Here is a 25,676-nt window from a genome sequence, read left to right as displayed (position 1 = left end):
TAGCTCTTGGTGGAGGCTGGTGCAGAATGAGGCCACAAGCCAGCCATCCCCGAGTGTCCTGGGCTCAGGAGTTTGGGACACAGCCCCCAACTGCACATCCTTCTTGGCCTGGGGCTCCCAAGTGTGGAATGGCCAAGAAAACCTCAAGATGTGGGAAGGGACCCAGGGCAGACAGCAGAGGTCCCAGATGGGTAGGAAGCATCATTCCTGCTGGGTATGTCCACTCTCTGAAACCTAGGAAGAGGCCCTCCCCACCATGTGATGCCTTCTCTGCCTGACTTCTGTTTCACAATCCAGAAGCAGATTGCTGCCTCACAGCCATGTCACTGCATCATAGACGCTTCCTCTTCTATCACAGGAAGGGCGGGCTGTTCCTCCCCCACAGAAGAGAGGCCCCATCTCTCCAGCACACACATCTGCACAGAGCAGGGTCCTCAGGCCTCCACAATGTTGGCTGCTGCCTCCGGACCCCGCCCTCATCCTTACCTGCTGCTGGCTCTGCTGTTGGGACTCACAGGTGAGCATTGCCTTGGGGGGGACTCCCCATTCCCTGCCTCCTCACCCTCTCCCTGCCCCTGGACATAAACACAGGTGTGCTCCCCAGACTTGCCACAGAAGGCCAAGGACAGGGTGTCATCTGAGAGCATGAAATCAGGGATCTGAGCATTTCCTCTATGAATCTGTCACCTGCAGCTGGTTACCAGGAGTGTCCAAACAGACAATGTTCCGATTAGTAACAATGACAACTTTATGTGAATTAATTGATCTAATCCTCACAACTCCCACCTATTAGCTATGACTGGACTCCTGATTGCAGATGGGGAAGCTGAGGCAGAGAGACCAACCAGCTCAGAGTCACCTACCTAAGTCAGTGGAGCAGCTGGGACTCATGTCCGGGCCACTCAGCTCCACAGTTCATCCTCTTAACCATGTTATGCTGCTTGGCTCCTCCTCCGTGGAGGCTAATTGCAGAAACGTCAGAAAACACAGAGAGGCAAACAAAAGAGCCATCACTCATCCCACTCAGAGGTCTCCAGGTTTCTACTTGTGCTGGCTGTACTCCCAAACTCTTGTTAATGATATCTTGGATGTTTCCTATGTGCCAAATGTTTACTGAAATTTAACATGTATTACAATTTCATTTAATCCTCAAAATTCTTTGTATACCAGCATGCTAGGCCACACACTGTATATACACTTGGAATGCACTCATGTTTGTGTGTGTCTGTGTGTCTGTACACACACGACTGGGTGTGAGGTAGGGTACACACGTGAGTGCACACACTCAGGATTTTGAAAAGGCTTTCCTTTTTCTCTTCACATCATGTCCAGTCTACATGAAATGCACTCTGAACACGTGTTTGGTTCCTTCTCTCAGCTACTCACCCTCTTTTTCTACTTGTCTACACCCACCTCTCACCCTCCACCAAGCTCTTAGGAACCCACATCGCATGTAGTTAGCATGGCTTCTTAGTCTCTTCCAATCAGTCTTCCATGACCTTTTCATTTTGTGGAATGTTCCCCAGTTGTGGTTTGCCTGGTGTTTCCCATGATGAGAACCAGGTGACGGAGAGAGCACACACAGCATGCTTGAACACCATTGATACTATTGATCCACATTAGTAAATGATAATGTGTCGATTACTGGTGGTACTTTCCACCCAGTGACCCTCCTCCTCTTGTCCTGTCTGCGTGGTAGCACAGTCATTGCCTGTTGAGCAGATGTAATATGGGGGGTATAGACTGTGGCTAGGGGACTGAAGAAAGGCCCCGGAAAACAGTGACCTCGCTAGCAGCCAGTTGACTTGATTGATCCATTAGCCATATTCTCTCTCTGTACCTTGGATTTCCCCCACGCTTCTCCATTACTTATAAAGGCTGTCATAGGAGACTGCTTTGTCTATGCTTATTGCCATTAACAAACATTACTTTGGGTGCTGCAATTGTTGGGGTGTGAGGCTGGGAAAAATCCAACGTCAAAATGCTCTTTGTCATTACTCCATGTTGGGCACTGGGGAGGAAGATTTGTACTTTGAGTAAATATTCATTTACATAGGCAGCATTCCTCTGTGCTCCTCGGATGCTCGCTTCTCTCTCATTAACACTGCTAGAATACACACATCATTCTACCAAACAAACTTCTCTCTTGGTGCAATGAGGAGAACTTTGGCCAGTGCTGCCTTGGGGTCCCCTTCCGTGCTAGATCAGAGTGGGGAGGAAAGGAGGAGATAAACGATATGGGGACTCCTGCCTGTATGATCTGCAGCTATAATTATATATACATCCCAATCCCAACCATCTAGTGTCCACAGATGCCTCCATGCCTCATGTAATCTCACGAGTGATAACTTTCTAAATTTTTGAGCACTCTCCATGTGCCACACACCTGGAAATGCTTACGTCTATTATGTCATGTGATCTTTGTATCCAAGCTGGACGTTCTCATCACCCATACCTTACAGATAAGAAAAGGAGGCACAGAAAGGTCCAAAATCACTCACTGGTAAATGGTAGTGCTAAGACTGGAGTCCAGGCAGCCTGATTCTGGATCTCACGCGTCTAACCATTGCTCTTCCCAAACCCGGTGGCCCCACTTCCATCTCATGAGATTTCTGCAGATCTGCCAATGGATGTGGGAAAGGGTGGGGTGTGGGGAAGAACATTTGTGGTTTGCTTCTCTTGGGTGTTTCTGCTTTCTGGGTATATGCAAATGGTTGTTTCCTCCAAGTCATCTATGTGGGAAACAGCTTCCTGAGAATTTCCTGAGAAATTCTACATTGAAAATAGATTCAGGGTCTCAGAATGGTGTTGCACTGGACAATTTACACATTACACAAATATTTATGGATGCCTAATAGGTACCAAGAACTGGTACATGAACTTAGGGCACACTGGTGAATAGAAGAGACAAAGTAGTTGCCTTCGTGGAAGTTATATCATCATGAAGTAAAGGACAGGAAAGAGTAGACATAACAAATCAATAAATAACATAGAATACAGCAAGTGATGAGTGTTGAGATAAAACAGTACAGTACCATGCTGTCTTGGTGATCACAGCTTTGTAGTATAGCTTGAGATCAGGCAACGTGATGCCCCCAGATTTCTTTTTCAAACTTTCCTTGGAGATTTGGGGTCTTTCTGGTTACATACGAATTATAGGATTGTTTGTTCCAGCACTTTGTGACAAGGCAAGAAACAACAAATGTTGGCAAGGATGTGGAGAAAGGGGAACCTTCTCACACTGTTGGTGGCAAGTTGGTACAGCCACTTTGGAAAATGGTGTGGAGATTCCTCAAAAAGTTAAAAATAGAGCTACCCTATGACCCAGCAATTGCACTACTGGGTATTTACCCCAAAGATACAGATACAGTGAAAAGAAGGGCCACATGCACCCCAGTGTTCATAGCAACAATGTCCACAATAGTCAAACTGTGAAAGGAGCCGAGATGCCCTTCAATAGACGAATGGATAGAGAAGATGTGGTCCATATATACAATGGAATATTACTCAGCCATCAGAAAGGATGATTACCCAACATTTGCATCAACATGGATGGAACTGGAGGAGATTATGCTAAGTGAAATAAGTCAAGCAGATAAAGACAATTATCATATGGTTTCACTTATTTGTAGAACATAAGGAATAGCATGGGGGACATTAGGAGAAGGAAGGGAAAAATGAAGGGGGGGGTGGAATCAGGGGGAGACGAACCATGAGAGACTATGGACTCCCGGAAACAATCTGAGGGTTTTAGAGGGGAGGAGGGAGGGGGGATGGGTTAGCCCAGTGATGGGTATTAAGGAGGGCACGTATTGCATGGAGCACTGGATGTTATAAGCAATAATGAATCATGGGACTCTACATCAAAAACTAATGATGTACTGCATGGTCACTAACATAAAATAATAATAAAAAAACCCAAAAAAACAAAAAACAGTACAGCTGGATACAACAATGTCAGAATCTTCAGGGCGGGATGTATTTAAACAGGTAGCCTGAGTGGCCATCACTGAGAATGGAGATTTGAGCAAAGATTATGAGAAGGTGGGGAGTGAGCCATGTATTTTCTGGAGGAAGAGACTTCCTGAACAGCATAGGAACAGCATGAGAGTAGAATCCTCCTGCTCTGTTTAAGGATTTGGGCTTTTATTCTAAGTGAACTGGTTACCAACGCAAGGTTTTGAAGACATAGCTGACATGACCCAACATGAGTTTTAAATTCATCTAGCATTTGGTTGAGAAGAGACTTCCACAGCACATAGATAGAAACAACTAGAGCATTCGAGAGCTCATTGCACTCATGTCAACAGGAAAAAGCAGTTTTAACCAAGATAGCAGTCAGGAAAGAAAGGGGAAAGAGGTCAGACTGTGAGTGCAGGCAGAAGGGGAGCTCAAGGTGTCCTGATGTATAGGATTTGGGGTGGGAAAGAAAAGCTCCAAGGGTTTTGGACCTGAGTGTCTGGGAAAATAAGGTGCCTCAGCTGAGATGTTCAAGAATGTGGCAGAAATTGAGGAGTTAAGTTGGGGACATGCTAACTATGACAGGTTTATTTCTATCTAAGAAAACTGTCAAATGGCTGGTTGGACACACAAATCTGGAGTTCAGGGGCAAGGCCTGGGCCAGAGATGGAAAGAGGATTATAGATATACAGATGACAGAGTTTTCACATTTCCCTGGCTCCTCTTGACCCTCTGATCCTCTTCCCTCTTCCCTCCCATATTCCCTCCATTTCTCCCCCCAACACGCATTCCTATTTCTTCCCATTTTTGTCCTAGCAGTTCAGCTTGCTGACCCCAATCTTCTTTTCCAGACTAACAAAACAAACCACCCAATCTCCTTGGCACACCCATGACCCGCCTGTAATAGCACGTGGCTTCATTAAGAGGCATGTTTGGTTGCAAATACTGCTAAGTAAATGGGTTTTCCCAGCTCACACGCTGCAAGGGTGAAGCATAGATTTTCTCCCCGAGGGGCAGCTAAGAGAAATAGAAAAGAACCCTGAGCCTACGTGTGCTGCACCAGCAGCCTGTTCCTCTGATTTATATCCCTGCCTGGTTTGTAGGACACTTCAAGTAAGAAGGAATGATTCTGTATTTCTTGATGTCTCCAAAGACCGGCTAGTCACTGAGGCAGGGAAATCCAACTGCAAAGTCTTGTACCTGCAGTTCAGTGATTGCCTGAAGGTGACTCATGTTCCTTTAATGCATAACTCGTTGTCCAGACATAGAATCACCCACGATTCTTTTCAGAACACGATTGAAGCCTGCTCTTCCCTTTGCTTGATTTCTCCCATGGTTCTACCTCCCCCATTGAAGGGCAGGTTTGTCAAATCTACCAGCCTCTGGAACAACACATGTACTCTTTTTCCTCAAGCCATTTAATGCAATGAAAGTCTCTACCTGGATGATCTCCCTATCTGAGTACATAGATCGTATTGTGCTAAAACACACATAACACAAAATCTAATGTTTCAACCTTTTTAAGAAAACCATTCAGTGGCATTAAGTACATTCACAGTGTTGTGAAACCAGCACCGCTGTACATTTCAGGAGCTCTGTCAACATCCCGAGCAGACACTCTGCACCCGTTAAGCAAGAATTCCCCATTCCTCTTCTCCCCAAACCACTGGCAAGCCTTAGTCCACTTTTTTGCATCTAAAATTCATCTCTATGCTAAGTGAAATAAGTGAAGCAGAGAAAGACAATTATCATATGGTTTCACTCATTTATGGAACATAAGAAATAGCAGGAAGGTCGGTAGGAGAAGGAAGGGAAGAATGAAGGGGGAGTAATCAGAAGGGGGAATGAAGCATGAGAGACTATGGACTCTGGGAAACAAACTGAGGGTTTCAGAGGGGAGGGGGTGGGGGATTGGGATAGGCCGGTGATGGGTATTAAGGAGGGCACGTATTGCATGGTGCACTGGGTGTTATATGCAAATAATGAATCATGGAACACGACATCAAAAACTAAGGATATACTGTATGGTGACTAACATAATATAATAAAAAATTATTTAAAAAAATAAATTAAAAAATGAGATAAAATTCATCTCTTCTAGGTACTTCCTGTAAGTGGAATCATATATTGGTCCTTTTGTATCTGGCTTATTTCACTTAGAATAATATTTTTTAGGTTCATCCATATTATCAAACATATCAGAACATCATTGCTTCTTAAGATTGAACAGTATTTCATTGTATATATTGATTTTGTTTATCCGTTCATCTATGGATAGAAATGAATTTTTTCTGTTACCTTTCGGTTATCATGAAAAATGGTGTCATGAATATTGATGTACAAGTATCTAATTGCCTACTTTTAATTTGGGGGATATTTACCCAAGAGTGGAATTGTTAGATCATATATCTAAATTTTATATTTAATTTTAGAGAAAATACTGCAGTTTCCACAGTGACTGCATCGTTTCGTATTCTTTTTTTTGTAATAATTTTTTATTATGTTATGTTAGTCACTTTGTATTCTTAACAATAACGTACAAGAGTTTCAATTTCTCCACAACACGCTCAACATTTCTTTCTTTTTAAAAAAAGATTTTATTTATTTATTTGTCAGAGAGAGAGAGAGCACAAGTAGGCAGAGCACCAGGCAGAGGGAGAGGGAGGAGCAGGCTCCCCGCTGAGCAGGGAGCCCGATGTGGGGCTCGATCCCAGGACCCTGGTATCAGGACCTGAGCTGGAGGCAGACACTTAACCAACTGAGCCACCCAGGCGCCCCTCAACATTTATTTTCTGATATTTTTATTTCATTGTATTGTATTTTGTTTTGCTTTGTTTTGTTTTTGATAAAAGGCATTCTAACGGATGAGGGGATACCTCATTGTGGTTTTCATTTTCATTTTCTAATGACTAGTGATGTTCAGCATCTTTTCATGTGCTTTCTAACCATTTGAATGAGAAGATCTCTAGAGAAGAGTCTATTCTAGTCCTTGGTCCATCTTAGTTGGGCTCTTTGTTATTTTGTTGTTGAATTGTAAGAGTTCTTTATGTATGCTGGTTATTAATCCTGTATGAGACTTGTGCTTTGCAAAGATTTTCTCCCATTCCATGAGTTGAGCTTCCACTTTTGTCCTCTGCTACAAAAAGTTTCAATTTTGATGAAGTCAAACTATAGATATAGATATATACAGTTTTGTGTGTTTTTGTGGTCACATCCAAGAAATCATTGCCAAATCAAACGTCATGAGATTTGCCTATGGGTTTTTTTCTCAGAATTTTGTAGTTTTGGCTGTTACATTTAGGCCCCTTCATCCAATTTGAGCTCATTTGTCTATACAGAGGAAGGTGAGGGTTCAAATTCATTCTTTGCATGTAGATATCCATTTTTCCCAGCACCTTATGACTGTTCTTTTCTCCATGAATCATGTTGGCACTCTTGTTGTAAATCATTTGACCATATATGGAGGCTTTATTGCTAGGCTCTCTATTCTTTTTTTTTATAATAATATTTTTTATTATATTATGTTAGTCACCATACAGTACATCCCTAGTTTTTGATGTAAAGTTCCATGATTCATCCCTTTCTTCCCCTACCGATCTTCCTAGTTCTTATGTTCCACAGATGAGAGAAATCATATGATAATTGTCTTTCTCTGCTTAACTTATTTCACTTAGCATTATCTCCTCCAGTGCCATCCATGTTGCAGCAAATGTTGAGAACTTGTTCTTTCTGATGGCTGAGTAATATTCCATTGTATATATGGACCACATCTTCTCAATCCATTCATCTGTTGAAGGGCATCTCGGCTCCTTCCACAATTTAGCTATTGTGGACAATGCTGCTATGAACATTGGGGTGCATATGGCCCTTCTCTTCACGACGTCTGTCTCTTTGGGGTAAACACCCAGTAGTACAATGGCTGGGTCATAGGGTAGCTCAATTTTTAACTTTTTAAGGGACCTCCACACTGTTTTCCAGAGTGGCTGTACCAACTTGCATTCCCACCAACAATGTAGGAGGGATTCCCTTTCTCCACATCCTCTCCAACAATTGTTGTTTCTTGCCTTGTCAATTTTTGCCATTCTAACTGGGGTAAGGTGGTATCTCAGTGTGGTTTTGATTTGAATTTCCCTGATGGCTAATGATTTTGAACATTTTTTCATATGTCTGTTTTCCATTTGTATGTCTTCATTGGAAAAGTGTCTGTTCATATCTTCTGCCCATATTTGGATTTGATTATTTGTTTCCTGTGTATTGAGTTTGAGAAGTTCTTTGTAGATCTTGGATACTAGTCTTTTTTTTTTTTTTAAGATTTTATTTATTTATTTGACAGAGAGACAGCCAGCGAGAGAGGGAACACAAGTGGGGGAGTGGGAGAGGAAGCATGCTCCCAGCAGAGGAGCCTGACGCGGGGCTTGGTCTCAGAACGCTGGGATCACAGCCTGAGCCGAAGGCAGACGCTTAAAGACTGCACTACCCAGGCGCCCCTGGATACTAGTCTTTTATCTGTAGTGTCATTTGCAAGTATCTTCTCCCATTCTGTGGGCTGCCTCTTAGTTTTTTTGACTGTTTCCTTGGCTGCACAGAAGCTTTTTATCTTGATGAAGTCCCACAAGTTCATTTTTTCTTTGTTTCCCTTGCCTTTGGAGATGTGTCATGAAAAAAGTTGCTGTGGCTGATGTCAAAGAGGTTGCAGCCTATGTTCTCCTACATGATTTTGATGGCTTCTTGTCTCACATCAGGTCTTTCATCCATTTGGAGTTTCTCTTTGTGTATGGTGTGAGAGAGTGGTCAAGTTTCATTCTTTTGCATGTAGCTGTCCAATTTTCTCAGCACCATTTATTGAAGAGACTGTCTTCTTTCCACTGGATGTTCTTTCCTGCTTTGTCAAAGATTAGTTGCCCAAAGAGCCGAGGATCCATTTCTGGGTTCTCTATTCTGTTCCATTGGTCTGTGTGTCTGTTTTTGTGCCAGTACCATGCTGTCTTGGTGATCACAGCTTTGAAATATAGCTTGAAATCCGGCAACGTGATGCCCCCAGCTTTGTTTCTCCTTTTCAACAATTCCTTGGTGATTCGGGGCCTTTTCTGGTTCCACACAAATTTAAGGGCTGTTTGTTTCAGTTCTTCGAAAAATGTCATTGGTATTTTGATCAGGATGGCATTGAAAGTGTAGATTGCTCTGGGTAGCATAGACATTTTAACTATGTTAATTCTTCCGATCCATGAGCATGGAATATTTTTCCATATTTTTGTGTCTTCTTCAATGTCTTTCAAGAGTGATTTGTGGTTTCTAGAATATAGATCCTTTAGGTCTCTGGTTAAGTTAATTCCGAGATAACGTTTGATTTTTGGTGCTGTAAATGAAATCGATTCCCTAATTTCTCTTTCCTCAGTCTCATTGTTCGTGTATAGAAATGGAAGTGATTTGAGCATTGATTTTGTATCCCGTCACATTACTGAATTGCTCTATAAGTTCTAGTAGTTTGGGGATGGAGTCTTTTGGGTTTTCCATATAAAGTATCATGTCATCTGCGAAGAGAGACAGTTTGACTTCTTCTTTCCCGATTTGGATACTCTTCATCCCTTTTTGTTGTCTGATTGCTGTTGCAAGGACTTCTAGTACTATGTTGAATAATAATGGCCAGAGTGGGCATCCTTGTCATGTTCCTGATCTTAAGGGAAAGGCTTTCAGCTTTTCCCCATTGAGAATGATATTCGCTGTAGGCTTTTCATGGATGGTTTTTATGAAATTGAGGAGTATGCTGGTTATTAATCCTGTATGAGACATATGCTTTGCAAAGATTTTCTCCCATTCTGTGAGTTGTCCTTCCACTTTTGTCCTCTGCTACAAAAAGTTTTAATTTTGATAAAGTCAAAACTACAAATATATATATTATATATATATGGTTATTTGTGCTTTGTGGTCATATCCAAGAAATCATTGCCAAATCAAACATCATGAGATTTGCCTACAATTTTTTTTCTCAGATTTTTGTAGTTTTAACTCTTACATTTAGGTCCCTTCATCCAATTTGAGCTCATTTGTCTATATAGAGGAAGGTGAGGGTTCAACTTCATTCTTTGCATGTAGATATCCAGTTTTCCCAGCATCTTATGACTGTTCTTTCCCCCATGAATGAATGGTGTTGGCACTCTTGATGAAAATCTTTTTACCATATATGGAGGTTTTATTGGTAAGCTCTCTATTCTATTCCATTACTCTATATGTCTGCTCTCTTGTCAGTACTATAGTCCTCTCATTGTTATATTTTGTAGTATCTTTTTATTTTTAATTCTTTTATAATAATTTTTTATTATTCAGGGTCTTCTCTGGTTCCATACAAATTTTAGGATTGTTTGTTCCATCTCTGTGAAAAATGCCGATGGTATTTTGAGAGGGTATTGCATTGAATGTGTGGATTGCTCCGGGCAGCATAGACATTTTAACACCTTACACAGTTAGAATGGCCAAAATTAACAAGACAGAGAACAACAAATGTTTTTGATGTCATGGAGAAAGGAGAACCCTCTTACACCGTTGGTGGGAATGGAAGCTGCTACAGCCACCCTGGAAAACAGTATGGAGGTTCCTCAAGACGTTAAAAATAGAACTAACCTATGACCCAGCAATTGCACTACTAGGTATTTACGACAAAGATACAGAGGTATTGAAAAGAAGGGACACATGCACCCCAATGTTCAGAGCAGCAATGTCCACAATAACCAAACTATGGAAGGAGCCGAGATCCCCTTGAAAAGATGAATGGATAAAGAAGATATGGTCCATAGATACAATGGAGTATTACTCAGCCATCAGAAAGGATGATTACCGATTTGCATCGACATGGATGGGACTGGAGGAGATTATGCTAAGTGAAATAAGTCAAGCAGAGAAAGTCAATTATCATATGGTTTCACTTGTATGTGGAACATAAGGAATAGCACAGGGGGTCAAAGGGGAAGGGAGGGAAAACTGAATGGGAAGAAATCAGACAGGGAGACAAACCAAGAAAGAGACTCTGGACTCCCGATATAACGGAGGGTTACAGAAGGGAGGGGATAGGGGATGGGGAAACCAGGTGACGGGTATTAAGGAGGGCACGTGTGGTGATGAGCCCTGGGTGTTATACACAACTAATAGTTCAGTTAACACTACATCAAAAACTAATGATGTACTATATGTTGCCTAATGAACATAATGAAAAAAAAACTAATGTTGTACTATATATTGGCTAATTGAATATAGTAATTATTTTATTTATTTTTTTCTTTAAATTTACTCGTATCTTTATTGTCTATTCATCCAGTACAATCAATAAGTTCAATTGTCAAGATGCAAGTTACATGTGTCCTGAGGTACATGAAAGCATTATGTAGACAGTAAGGACGTCTCTGGGTCGCTGAAATTATTTTGCAAACTACAGTCGTCACCTGTACCATTCCCTAGAAAACAACTGCTTCCTCGTTGTGTTTTGATTTTTCTGTTTTGTTTTGTCTTCATGTTTCATGACAGTTTTATTGAGGTATAATTTACATGCAGTACAATTCACTCATTATTAAGTGTGCAGTTCAATGATTTTTTAGTAAATGTTCAGGGTTCTGCAACCATTATTTGAAGCCCCTTTTAGGACAGTTCCTTAACTATAAATAAACATTCCCCGCATGCCCATTTGCAGTCAATCCTGGCTTTCTTCCTCAGGCCCAGGCACTATTAATCTGCTATCTGTCTCTAAGGATGTGCTTTTTCTGGAAATTTCACATAAATAAATGGTAAGAATGGAATTTCTAGGTTGTAAGTTTAACTTTGCTATCGCGAACTGTCGAACATAGAGTTTGTACTATACTATATCCTATAGCCAGCAATTCCACTCCCAGGTATATACCCCCCAAAATAGAAAACATGTGTTCGCCTAAAAACTTGTACACAAATGTTCATAGTAATGTTATTCATAATAGTCAAAAAGGGAATGGGTAAACAAAATGTGGCCTATCCATACAATGAAATATTATTATTCAGCCATGAAAAGGACTGAACTGATAAATAGTATAATATGAATAATCCTCAAAAACATTATGCCAAGTGAAACAAGCCAGATACAAAGAATTGTAGGATCTACATTAAAACTATCCAGAAGAGGCAAATCCGTAGAAAAGGAAGTAGATCAGTGGTTGCCAGGCACTGGGGGATGGAGGGAGTGGGGAATGACAGCTCATGGGGAAAGGGACAGTGTATCTTTTTGGAGTAATGAAAATGTTCTGGAATTTAATAGTGGTGATGGGTGCACAATGTTATGAATATGCTAAAAACATACTATACATAAAATATCCTAAAAACAACTGAATTGTACACTTTTAAAAGGTGAATTTCATGATCCATGAATTTTATCTCAACTAAAAAATGCAGCAAACATACTATTGCATGTAACAACATGAATAAATCTAAAAATTTAATATCAAGGAAAGCGATTCAGACACCAAAGAATATATACTAGGTGATTCTATGTTTGCAAAGCTCAAAAACTATTCTAGCTGTTAGTAATGAGGACTGTGATAACATTTGAGGGTAGTGGGGGTATTGACTGGGAGGGAACACAAGGGGGCGCCTCTGGGCTACTGGTAATGTTCTATTTGTTGATCTAGGTGATGATTACATGAATTAAAAAGATATAATATACATAGACCAATGGAACAGAATAGAGAACCCAGAAATGGACCCTCAGCTCTTTGGGCAACTAATCTTTGATAAAGCAGGAAAAAACATCCGGTGGAAAAAAGACAGTCTCTTCAATAAATGGTGCTGGGAAAATTGGACAGCTACATGCAAAAGAATATCAAAATTCTAGAGGAGAACATAGGCAGCAACCTCTACGACATCGGCCAAAGCAACCTTTTTCATGACACATCTCCAAAGGCAAGAGAAACAAAAGATAAAATGAACTTGTGGGACTTCATCAAGATAAAAAGCTTCTGCACAGCCTAGGAAACAGTCAAGAAAACTAAGAGGCAGCCCATGGAATGGGAGAATATATTTGCAAATGACACTACAGATAAAAGACTGGTATCCAAGATCTACAAAGAACTTCTCAAACTCAATACACAAGAAACAAATAAACAAATAAAAAAAATGGGCAGAAGATATGAACAGACACTTTTCCAATGAAGACATACAAATGGCTAACAGACACATGAAAAAATGTTCAAAATCATTAGCCATCAGGGAAATTCAAATCAAAACCACACTGAGATACCACCTTACCCCAGTTAGAATGGCAAAAATTGACAAGGCAAGAAACAACAATTGCTGGAGAGAATGTGGAGAAAGGGGATCCCTCCTACATTGTTGGTGGGAATGCAAGTTGGTACAGCCACTCTGGAAAACAGTGTGGAGGTCCCTTAAAAAGTTAAAAATTGAGCTACCCTATGACCCAGCCATTGTACTACTGGGTGTTTACCCCAAAGAGACAGATGTCGTGAAGAGAAGGGCCATATGCACCTCAATGTTCATAGCAGCATTGTCCACAATAGCTAAATCGTGGAAGGAGCCGAGATGCTCTTCAACAGATGACTGGATTAAGAAGTTGTGGTCCATATATACAATGGAATATTATTCAGCTATCAGAAAGAACAAGTTCTCAACATTTGCTGCAACATGGACGGCACTGGAGGAGATAATGCTAAGTGAAATAAGTCAAGCAGAGAAAGACAACTATCATATGATTTCTCTCATCTATGGAACATAAGAACTAGGATGATCGGTAGGGGAAGAAAGAGATAAAGAAAGGGGGGGTAATCAGAAGGGGGAATGAAACATGAGAGACTATGGACTCTGAGAAACAAACTGAGGGCCTCAGAGGGTTGGGGGGTGGGGGAATGGGATAGACCGGTGATGGGTAGTAAGGAGGGCACGTATTGCATGGTGCACTGGGTGTTACACGCAACTAATGAATCATCGAACTTTACATCGGAAACCGGGGATGTACTGTATGGTGACTAACATAGTATAATAAAAAATATTATTAAAAAAATTTTAAAAAAAGAAAGTGCAGAAATAGAACTTACATTAGGGTCAATTGATTTTTTCTCTTGATATTTTATTATACCTTTTTTTAAAATGATTTTTTATTATATTATGTTAGTCACCATACAGTACATCCCTAGTTTTTGATGTAAAGTTCGATGATTCATTAGTTGCGTATAACACCCAGTGCACCATGCAATACGTGCCCTCCTTACTACCCATCACCAGCCTATCCCGATCCCCCACCCCCCTCCCCTCTGAAGCCCTCAGTTTGTTTCCCAGAGTCCATAGTCTGTCATGGTTCATTCTCCCTTCTTTTTACCCACCCCTTTCTTCTTCCCATTCTTACTAATTATTTTAAAATTTAAAAAAGAGTTCTCTACAGAACTGAAAAAAAATTTAAAAAATTTTTTTGAAAATAAATAAACAAAAGTTAAAACTTAAAAAAGAAAAAAGAAATGCGGCTTGGCTGAACCTTGGTTTTAGCCCAACAACACCAACTTTGGATTCCTGATCCCTAAATACAAGATAGTACACTTACGCAGGTTTCAGACACTACATTTTTAATAATTTGTTACAGCAACACTAGGAAACTAATATGATATGATTGGACTATGGAGGAAAATCCCAGGGATTTGAACACTACTCTACTTCTCATTTAACCTACCTGTTCATTGTGTGGAAGCTCTGTCATCACCCTCACTCACGTGTCCAGACTGATCAGCAGACCCAGCACGTGCACGTGCGTGTGGAGGAGGGAAGTGGACCAACAGAGGATCTGGAAGTGAAATGCACAGCCCACATAACACATCCCTCCCTTCAGCTCACACACAGTGGTCTAAAGAAGTCTCGGGGTCCCCCTGAATGCAAGGGTCCAGAGAGTGCAACACGCCATGAGGCCAGAAAGTGGACAACCAGAAACACTTGGTGAAACACCACACTTCAGAGAGGCTGAGGCACTCACACCTGCTGTGTGACACATCACGGAGTCTCTCTGTGTCTCAGTTTCCTCATTGGTGATGGGGTCTCACGTTACAGGCTCGTGGGGAGGGCTGCATGGCGAGTCCATGTGACATGCTGAGCTCCAAGCCCGCTCACGGTGCGCTCTCCGTCAGTGAGCTGTTGTGGATAAACACTTGAGGGGACGTACAGGATCACGTCAGGAGCAATAAATGCCGGCTGTTTCCCTCCAGGTGCGGCAGGCGAGCAGGAGCTGCAGGTGATCCAGCCTGACAAGTCCGTGTCTGTTGCAGCTGGACAGACAGGCACTCTGCGCTGCACCGTGACCTCTCTGCTCCCCATTGGGCCAGTTGTGTGGTTCCGGGGCACAGGGCCAGCCCGGGAGTCAGTCTACAATTTCAGAGGAGGCCACTTCCCCCGAGTAACAAATGTTTCAGACGTCACAAAGAGAAACAACGTGGACTTCTCCGTCCGCATCAGTAACATCACCCCAGCAGACACCGGAACCTACTACTGTGTGAAGTTCCAGAGAGGCAGCCCTGATGTGGAGTTAAAGTCTGGACCCGGCACCCAGGTCACCGTGAGCGGTGAGTATGGCCTGGGCCTCCTTGTCCCCCTGCTGGTGACAAGTAAACAAGAATGCGCTCCATTGTCTAAGGAACAGTGAAGAACCAGGTGTTGTGGTGGGTGCCCCTGACTTGAGCCCCTTTCACAGATCAGGGAAGTTGAGGCTCGGAAAGGTCATGCTATTTGCTCAGGGTCACACGGCTGTAAAACCATGCGAAACTCCAGAACCCCAGTCTGTGGGCTCCACAGTTCTCGCCTTTTCCACTCCTGACCAGCCGTCTGGTTCCAGGATGAGGGACTGAAATTCTGAGTGACTTGCCCAGTCACAAAGTCCTACTTCACCCCTGCCTCCAGAGAGCACTCCCTTCTATGTGGCCAGTCTTCTCTTGGCTCAGCACTTACTGAGCACCTGCTGTGTGCAGGCTCTGCTCTGGGTGTGGGGGAAGCAGCAGGGAACAAAACAGGCAAGTGTTCCTCTCTCATGAGGCTGACATTCCCTTCCCTTCCAGGGTGGACAAATGCACCCACGCAGGGAGGGGGGACAATGTCTTTCTTTCTTTCAGCTTCAGAAAAATCACAGTGAGAAGAGGCCCAGGCTCACTGTATAGTCTGACCACATGGGCAGAGAAGATGCCAGAGGTTAGGCATTTGTTGTGGGTCCGTCCAGAAAAGCTTCATGCAATTCTGGCCTGACTCCTGTAATAGTGACTGAGTCTCCCCACAGCGCCTGGACATAAGCCTGAAGGAGGCTTTATCCTGACTGTGCAGACATTACAGAAGTTCCCGTGGTGCTTCCCTTGCCTGGAGCCACAGCTGGTACGTGGCTTCAGCACCAGGCAGACCTGTGCCTCCTAGGAGAGCACGCCTTCCTCTTCCCCAAGCTGCCCACACTGTGATGCCCTGCGTGACAGTGGATGAAGTCGAGGGGCCATCTCAGCCCCTTTTATGGATGGGGACACTGAGGCTGAGCAGATCTGGCCTGACCAGGGACGGGAGCCACACCCTGACTCACAGCACTGCTCTTTGCACACTCACTGTGCTGGTCAAAGCGGAGAAACTTCCAATCCTCTCCTTGAAAATCTTGTATTGTTCCCTTTGTCAGCAATAAGCATTAAAACACTCATGAGGAGAGCTTTGCACGCCCAGATCACACAGGTCCCAAAACAACTCATGAAGAGTTGAGCCTGTTCCTAGAGGACACGGTTCCTCACGTCTAAGAGCATCAGGACGCTTTCCCTTCTGTGCGATGCTCTCCTTCACGGAGCAGCCTGAAGCGGCAGCCTGGACGGAACAGAGGGGCCCCCGCAATCCCAGCAACACCAGACACCCCATTCCTGGCTCTGCAGACTGAGGGTGACTGGCAGGCACATCCTGGAGGGTGTCTGGGTCCCCTGGGCAAGAGTTCATATTCTAGACTCAGCTGTAGGGACCCCACGTCCTCCCTCTGTTGCTACAGGTCAGCAGGTCTGGGCACCCAGAGGGACCCTCCCCATGAATGCTTGCAGTGGAGAATCTCAAAGGGTGAGAGGAGGGTGGTGGACACTGTCGGGATGGAAAATGTGGGACCCTTGCTCTGTTGTGGATGAAACAGCTGGAGGCCATGGGAAGCCCACCTGGGATGCAATGAGGGGTGAGGGGCAGCGCCTTTGTGCCTGGACCCAAGTAGGTAGGCTCCTTGGCGAGGTGTAGACAGAGACTACGCAGGGGGAGTTCCCTCACAACGTTGTCAATATTTGAACATGTAAGGAGATCACAGGGCATAATTTCCAAAACCTTGACCCCAAACGTGGTCAAGCTGGATCTATTTATCAAGCCTTGGGAAGAATATTCAGAGCGGGAGTTTAACATTCTCTTGAGGCTGACTTAACTTTCAGAGGCTTTCTGATTCATCTGCTCCTTTCCATGTGCATTTTCAGTGATAAATTCCAAGCAGAACTGCTTGTATTCCCTCACTTGCCCCTCACTGCGACCCCAGGAAGGAGACATGCCTGCTGTCCCATGTCACACAGGAGGAGCCCACGCTATGCCACGGCCACACCTCCTGTGGGCTGCCCAGGCTGGTTCCTTCTTAAATGGGGGTCCCGCTCTGCCCCTGCTTCCCCTGCACGGACTCTCTGACCTCAGTAAGGTTTGCAGGGAGGCAGCTAGGATGGTTGATGCCAAGAGTCACACCCATCAGAAATGTCATTCCTGTGCCCAGATTGGTGGCAAGTCACCTGGCAGAGAAGAGAAGGGGGACCTTGAACTCAGGTCTGGAGCTGCACCTGGGCCCTGTCCCCGACTCAGAGTTCAGCTCTGGAACCAGGGGTCCTCCTCTGTGCGATGAGGAGATGACACCGCCCTCCCCACACTATCCGAAGGGCTGAGGGTTCTCCACAGTGTCACACATGTGTCCTTACTGCTGATGACCACAGTCATGCTTACTGATCACAAATGCTCCTCTTGTAGCCAAACCCTCTCCTCCCGTGGTGTCGGGCCCCGCGGCCAGGGCCTCGCCTGAGCAGACAGTGAGCTTCACCTGCAAGTCCCACGGCTTCTCCCCCAGAAACATCACCCTGAGATGGTTCAAAAACGGGAATGAGCTCGCAGCCTCCCAGACCACCGTGGACGCAGAGGGACACGGCACTTCCTACAACATCTCCAGCACGACCAGGCTGGCGCTGGCCCCGGGGGACGTTCGCTCCCAGGTCATCTGCGAGGTGACCCACGTGACCCTGCAGGGGGGCCCTCCTCTCCGTGGGACTGCCAACTTGTCTGCGGTCCTCCGAGGTAGACCCTCCTCACCCCCAGCCCAAGCCCGGGTCTGGCCCCCAAGTCTCTGGGCCTGCCCCTCCCCCACTCTGCCCCAGGCCTTCCACTGCCCGGGGTTGACATCTGACAGACCCTCCCAGTCACCGCGCACCTAGATGCACCGTCATCCCCTACTGTTTTCATGGCAGCTGCGGGGTGAACACCTACCGTGTGCCAGCACTGTGCTGGGTGGTTCATTTACTTTACCATAGCAATCCCAATTATTGAGCACCTGCTGTAATCCAAGCCACCGTGTGCTTGCTGATGTCATTTATTTTGCTACAGTTATTCTATTCCAACTGCATGCCATGGACTGAGTATCTTGATTTCACTCATTCTTAGCCTAATAGGAGCTACCAGTCCTTGAGCACCTACTGTGTGCTGGGCACTGTGCTTAGGGATTTCATTCATATGCAGACACTACCCTCAGTGTTTGAGCACCAGCACTGTTCTGGGTGATTCCCTTGCTGTGTGGTGGGAGCTAGGTTCTCGAGCCTTCCGCTGTGATCTGTCTGTTCCATAAGGTCAGAGCTTCTGCTCTGTGCTCTTTCAGTTCCGCCCACCTTGGAGGTTTCCCAGCAACCCGTGGCAGGGGACCAGGTGAATGTCACTTGCCAAGTGACAAAGTTCTATCCCCAGCGCCTACAGCTGACCTGGTTGGAGAATGGAAACGTGTCCCGAACAGAAACGGCCTCAACGGCCTCGAACCTCACAGAGAACAAGGATGGGACGTTTAACTGGACGAGCTGGCTCCTGGTGAAATCATCCACCCACAGGGAAGATGTGGTGCTCACCTGCCAGGTGCAGCATGACGGGCAGCCCGCGGTCACCAAAAACCACACCCTTGTGGCCTCTGCCCAGCAGAAGGACCAGGGTGAGACCTCATTGATCCTCTTCTTAGTGGCCTGCCCCCTGCTCCTTCCCCTGACAGTGATTAAGTCCATACCCCTCCATCCACCCCCTGCTCCTGCTCTTTCTCACCTGGGCCTGCTCTCTTATCCCTTCTAGACCTTTCCATCACCACCCCAGGAAATGTCTGCACCTGCCACTCTGAAATTCTGGAAGGGACCCTGAGGACCTGGAGATTTGAGTCTTGACCAGGCTCCCGGTGACCGTGTGTGCTCACACCTGGGGTCTCCTTCGTCCCCTTGTTTGTGACAGCAGACCAGCAATATTCATGTCCGCTCACAGCACATTTACTTTATGCCAATTCCAGTTCATTTTTTTTAATTTTAAATTTTTATTTAAATCCAACATAGTTAACATACAATGTCGTACTAGTTCCCGGTGCACAATACAGTGATTCGACACTTCTGTACATCACCCGGTGCTCATCACAAGTGCGCTCCTCAATCCCCATCACCCCTTAGCCCTTCCCCTCATTCTTCCCCTCTGGTAGCCATCAGTTTGTTCTCTGTAGTTAAGAGTTCATTTCTGGGGGCGCCTGGGTGGCACAGCGGTTAAGCGTCTGCCTTCGGCTCAGGGCGTGATCCCGGCGTTATGGGATCGAGCCCCACATCAGGCTCCTCCGCTATGAGCCTGCTTCTTCCTCGCCCACTCCCCCTGCTTGTGTTCCCTCTCTCGCTGGCTGTCTCTATCTCTGTCGAATAAATTTAAAAAAAATCTTAAAAAAAAAAAAAAGAGTTCATTTCTGATCTTTCCTGCTTCAACCAACCCTGTGACCTGGAATTTTACAGAAGGGACTCAGGGAGCAGTGAGGGCCAGATGGTAAAGATTTCCTGCCCTTAGAGTAGGTGAGGAAATAAACTAGTCAAGGGAACCCCAGTCCCTGAAGACAGGAACCAGGAACATGTACAACAAACATGTGTCAATTATAGCAGCAGGGTCTTTCCCCAAAGACCTAGAGTCCCCTTTCTACCACCAAAATATTTCTTCTTTCTCTCTCATGTAACATCAGGAGGAGTTTGAGCCAGTTTTCCAGGAGTCTGCTCTGCAATACCTCTGAAAGGCCCATGATCCTTCTAACATGCCCTATGACATTGTCCTCACTGCTGGGTCAACACTGGCTTCTCCGAGTATCCATTTCCCAGCTCAGCTGGGAGCGTAGAGATAGGAAGGGGAGAACTAATGATTTCCCTTAAAACTACAAGTTTGGAGAAGTTGCGTAATTGTGTCCACTAATGACTTAGTCATGGATGCACATCCAGTTGCAAACGGAGCCCACACTTGTGTGGTCATATGATTAATGTAATTGGTTTTCTATGAAAGCAATATCATTACACACTTTGTAAAATTAACAAGAATTCCCTAAGAGCATCTAAAATGGAGTATATATTCAGATTTTCCCAAAATTTCCAGTATAACTTTATTTTGTCACCTAACTTGGTTTTAGTTCAGCTGTAAATGATTGAAAGAATTTTCCTGTGAAACACTTGGACAACCACACTTCTTTTTTTTAATTTGAAAAAAAAAATCTGAATAGCTAGGGCTAATCAAATTCTTCATTTTATATTGGATGCTTGTGGGAGGGGTGCTTTTGAGGAATTTGGTCCATTTTCTCTGAGTTGTTGAATTTCTGCCCATAGAGCTGCTCATGATATTACCTTGTCCTTTTGATGTCTGTAGGGTCTGTAGTGATCCCCTATTTCATTCCTGATGTTGAAAATATGCCATTTCTCATTTTTTTCATTGTCAGAACTGCCAGAAATTTTTCAATTTTACCGATCTTTCCAAAGAACCCACTTTTGTTTCAGTGATTTTCTCTATTGTTTGTTTTTAATTTCATGGCTTTTTCTCCTCTTTTTTATTTCCTGCTTGCTCCTGCTCATTTTTTTAATGGGAACAAAGTTTACTGCAACTAGCCTTTCTTTGTTCTAATGCCACGCCTGAGCCGCCTTCTGTTCCCCAGGGAATCTGGAGTGTGGAGCCAGGATATCTTGGACATACCCTGCTCTATCTGCCACCAGGGCTGGGGACTTCTTGGCCAGCCGACTGAAAGAGACCAGGTCCAAATGCGCACATTAGAGCTGGCTTCGGATCATAGCAGAAGGGGAAACTCACTCTGAAGTGCTGCCCCATCCACGTGCATGAGAGAGGGAAGGGGGCAGAACTGGCAAAGGGAGATGTTGAACACAATACAGAACAGCAAGACATGGCCCATGCACAGAGGGCTGGCCAGCTGGATGCTCTTTTCGAGTTGTTTTAAATGGAGTGGAGGGGTTAAACCTCTGTACCCCCACTTCCTGAAGTCATCTGCTGCAGGCTCCCCTCTAAGCAAGTGAAACATGGGCAGTACAGCTCTGTCAACTGAGAAAAAGACCAAAGGGCCACCCAGTCAAGACCTGCCATCCTCCAACATGCCAGGGGCTAATACGGTGAGCTCTCTGCTCCTTCCTTTAAGATTATGCCATATATTTCAAAAAATTAATTCAATCTCACTACATAAACATAAAAGCAAAAACCAGTTATTGTGAAAAGGTAAAGAATATGAAGCTGTGCTACCAGATCCAACCTCTATGTCCAACAGAAAGATGTCAGCTGATGTAGGCACTGGGGTCCAGGTGGGCTGGATGGTGTTAGAAGCCCCTCTCCAGCATTAGACCCCATTTCCTTGCCTCCCCAGGGTGTTGTCCAGCCAGCAGGCCTCATGAGGTCAGGCCACCCTGAGGCCTCCCTCAGCACATGAAAACATGAGGTCATCGAGCCCCAGACATAAAGCAAAGCAGGGCAGACTTGCACCTCACTCACAGTGACATCTGTCCTCACTCTACTCGAGGCCAGGCTGACATTCGTTCTTATGACCCTGAGATGTTGGACATGCCGCAGACAAAAGACAAGGTGTCAGAGTGATCCTACGAGACACCAGTGACGGATTTCCCTGGGGTTTCCCACTCATCTTATGACCCTCCATAAACTCTGAGCCTGTTTTCTCATTAGAAAAAGGATATACAACCTGCCCTGTTGGGTGTGAGGACCGAGTCAGTAAACCACATCGCTGGGTTACTGAGAACTCATTCTATCCAACCCTTCCATCAAGAAGTACACCTGGTACCCTGAGAAGGGTACATTAGATAAGGAACTTCTTACCCTGAAGTCTACCTCAGTCTTCAGTGCAGTGGAGGTTCCTGGCCTTCAGAGCATTGATGGGGCCAGGTGGCCTCATATGACGTAAGTGGAGGTCCCAGGGAAGGGACTCCTGGGTGCCCCCTCTGATGGTGCCTCCTATCCTTTCATTTCCAGTCCAAGAGCTGTCTACTCCACTCCTGGTGGCTGTCACCCTGAGCCCAAAGCTGCTGCTGCTCATCGCTGTCTCTGCCATCTATGCCCACAGGAAGTGAGCGCCTGACTGTAAGTTGTGGGACAGTGATGGCTGGCCAAGATCAGACCCAGAAGTAGCCAAGTCAGGAAGAGGGGCAGACCACAGGTCACACAGGGTCAGCACCCACCTGGAGTAAAGAGCAGGTGATACACCTAACTCAATACCCTCAGGAACCTCAGGGATCCCTCTGACAGGTTCTCAACTCCCAGGAACTGTGTGAGGGTCTGTAAGAGGTGAGTGTGGTCAAACCTTTCAACGAATGTGCACAGCGTTCTTGGGCTTCTGGGAAGGAAGTGGGCAGAGGGGATGAATGAGAGGCAGCTCGGTGGGAGGATCCCTTGGAGATCATCTCTAGATTATTTGAGCACTGGTGCTCTTTTGCCTACAAGATGTCCACATTTAGAGGAAGGTTGACAAGTGCCAGATGGCTGCTCAAAAGACGGCTTCCACTCTGACCCTGTGTGGGACACACTGGAGGGGTTAGGATTGGGGGATCAGGGGGAAGGGAGGAGGGGAGGGAGGAAAGCTGAGGTGGAAGAGTCCAATGTCAGGAGTTGCCTGTCCTCTCACAACAGGTGTCCCAGGAGGAAAATAGCACTGAGGACATAGGAGACACATGGGGAGCATTTCTGGAATGATGAGCAGATAATTAACTGTGAACATGGGTCCCACAGCACCTTCCTTCCTCCCCTGCTACATGCCACCCTCAGTCTCTGCTGCCTGCTTCCTTTCCTGAGGGACCCGGCCTAACAGAAGGAACAACTAGAAGCTTCCACGACTCTGCCCCCAAGTGCCTTGCTTCCCCCTGAGACCCACTTCCCCACACCTCCTGCTGCTCCTTCTCAGGGTCCCTGATGCCCCAGAGCTGTGTCTTCATACCAGGTCCTCAGCAGGGGCCATGGGAAGTTGCTCTGAGGTCTGAAGCATGGATATCTGCCTGGAATGTGAGAAACAAGTCACATCTACACATCCCAGGTATCTCTCATCCATCTCCTGGGGACCGTGGCCATGAACTACACTCTCATGTCCATGCTCTCAGGAGTTATTCCTGCCAAGCCCCAGCCTCCCCAGCCTTGGTGAGGTTCTCCATTGGGTCTTAAATACAAATGAATCCCATGCTGGTTTGCAGAAGAGAAATGATTCTCCTTCCTCTTTGCCTACATGTCATACTCCTCAATCCCAGAGACAAGATTCCCTCCTCCCTATGATGGGAACACTCGCTCTTCCATCACCTTCATCCTTCCCGACCCCACAGCTCATGTACTCAAGCTGGCAGTCTAGAAGCCTGGAGCCAGCCTTGATTTTCTTATTTATATCCCACGTTCAATTCTGCCTTCAGAATGCTGTGTCCAGTGTTGGGATGGTAAACGTGAAACAGTCCACTCTCAGAGAGGAAAAGAAGCCTGACTTGTGGTGCTCGTGGACTTCTGTGTGTCAACACTCCCAATGTGGCCAATTCCAAGCTACCTACAGGTTAACAACTAGCTTGCAAAATTCCTGCAAAGCTCTGAGGAGTGAGTGCAAGCCTCCTGCCACTCCCCAGTGAGCTCCACCCAGAATCTGCACACTGCTCACTCCCAGGGCTACTCCCTGATCTCAGCCACCCGCATGCCTTCCTCGACCATTGCCTTCTCTCTAACAGGTTCTAATCTCAGACTCCAGGCACCATAACTACGATCAAGTTCTTTCTTGTGTTTATTAGCCACCCAGTCTGGGAATTTTTTTGCAGCTACCTGAATTGACTAAGACTGATTATAACTGCATACATAAAACAAATATCTTTGGGGTGCCTGGGTGGCTCAGTCAGTTAATAGTCTGCCTTTGGCTCAGGTCACAATCCTGGGTTCCCTGGATCGAGTCCCGTGTCAGGCTCCTTGCTCCGGAGGAGCCTGCTTCTTTGTCTCCCTCTGCCTGCTGCTCCCCATGCTCATGCTCTTTCTCTCTCTGTGTGTGTCAAATAAATAAATAAATAAAAATCTTCAAAAATAAAATAAATATCTTTGAGCCCATATTGATATAAATAAAATGTGAATAAATTGATAAATTCAGGAGAAGACAAATGACCTGTGCAGAGAAGTCCCAAATGATTTATATAGAAATTTCACCCTACGGGGGGAAGCATAACTCTCCACTCCTGAAGTGGGGGCTGCTTGTTGTGACTGCCTTCCAAAGAAGAAGAATGAAAAGGAGGAAAAAAGAGTAACTACAGAGGGGACGCCTGACAAGTACAGTTCAGCCAGATGATCAGGGGTTCACCAACAGTCCTAAACCACAGCCACAGTATGCTCCCTGGAACAGTGTGATGAAAGCAGCACTTTTCCTCTGTGGCCTTCCTCCCCAAGCCCGTCATCCCAGTCTGCTTATGAGAAAAGCATCCAACAAATTGCAGGGGGACATCCCATGATATACTTGAGCAATGCTCCTCACAACTATCAGGCCATCACCTGGAAACAAAGTTGGGAAATCTGTCACAGCTGAGAGGAGCCTAAAGTGATATGACAAGAAAATGTAATGTGGTATCCTGCATGGACTTCTGGAACGGAAAGGGACATTGGGGTAAAAACTAAGGAATTCTCTTCTGGCCTAAATATCTGTGTCTCTCCAAAGCTCCAATGTTGAAATCTAAAATCCAGTGTGATGGGATTTGGAGGTGGGATCATTGATGGGTGATGAGGTCATGAGGGTGGAGTCCTCATGAGTGGGATCAATGCCGTCAGGAACAGAGGCCAGACAACCAGCTCACCCATCCCCCAGGTGAGATGACAAGTGGTCAGCAGTCTACAACCACAAAGAGGGTTCTCATCACAACCGAAAATTCCTGGTGCCCTGATCTCAGACTTCCAGCCTCCAGAACTGTGAGAAACAAGTATCTCTTGTTTAAAGGCATCTGATTTACGGTGCTTTGTTATAGCAGCCCAAGCTAAGACAAATATATATGTATGTATATATTTCCTCACTTCGTTAATTACAACAGATGAACCAAATAATGATAAGATGCTAATAAGAGATGAAACCGTGTGCAGCTATATATTGGAACTCTGTATGATTGTCACAATTTAATCTAAATGTACAACTGCTCCAGAAAAGTAACTCTATTACA

At 45.1% G+C, this 25,676-nt stretch overlaps 1 protein-coding gene across 1 annotated transcript; it reads left to right on the top strand.

Annotated features, from left to right (window-relative positions):
* The first annotated feature begins 387 nt into the window (after positions 1-387).
* On the top strand, positions 388-25,557 carry LOC113258253 (signal-regulatory protein beta-1-like). The gene is made up of 6 exons (XM_057312617.1): positions 388-517; positions 15,174-15,527; positions 17,956-18,276; positions 18,851-19,171; positions 22,498-22,605; positions 23,152-25,557. Exons 1-5 carry the CDS (start codon positions 448-450, stop codon positions 22,593-22,595), a joined length of 1,164 nt encoding a protein of 387 aa, XP_057168600.1. The 5' UTR covers positions 388-447; the 3' UTR covers positions 22,596-22,605; positions 23,152-25,557.
* Positions 25,558-25,676: the final 119 nt, after the last annotated feature.

This window comes from Ursus arctos, unplaced genomic scaffold (assembly GCF_023065955.2).
Source record: "Ursus arctos isolate Adak ecotype North America unplaced genomic scaffold, UrsArc2.0 scaffold_16, whole genome shotgun sequence".
NCBI classification, from domain to species: domain Eukaryota; kingdom Metazoa; phylum Chordata; class Mammalia; order Carnivora; family Ursidae; genus Ursus; species Ursus arctos.
Note: the sequence above shows the minus strand (reverse complement) of the source record. Positions and strands in the feature narration are given on the sequence as shown.

What these genes read in the sequence shown, in the direction of transcription:
- LOC113258253 (XM_057312617.1), top strand. Translation starts at nt 448, where the DNA reads ATGTTGGCTGCTGCCTCCGGACCCCGCCCTCATCCTTACCTGCTGCTG. An exon ending in CACCCAGGTCACCGTGAGCG is followed by an intron (nt 15,528 to 17,955) that starts GTGAGTATGGCC and finishes CTCCTCTTGTAG; the next exon opens with CCAAACCCTCTCCTCCCGTG. An exon ending in TGCCCAGCAGAAGGACCAGG is followed by an intron (nt 19,172 to 22,497) that starts GTGAGACCTCAT and finishes TTTCATTTCCAG; the next exon opens with TCCAAGAGCTGTCTACTCCA.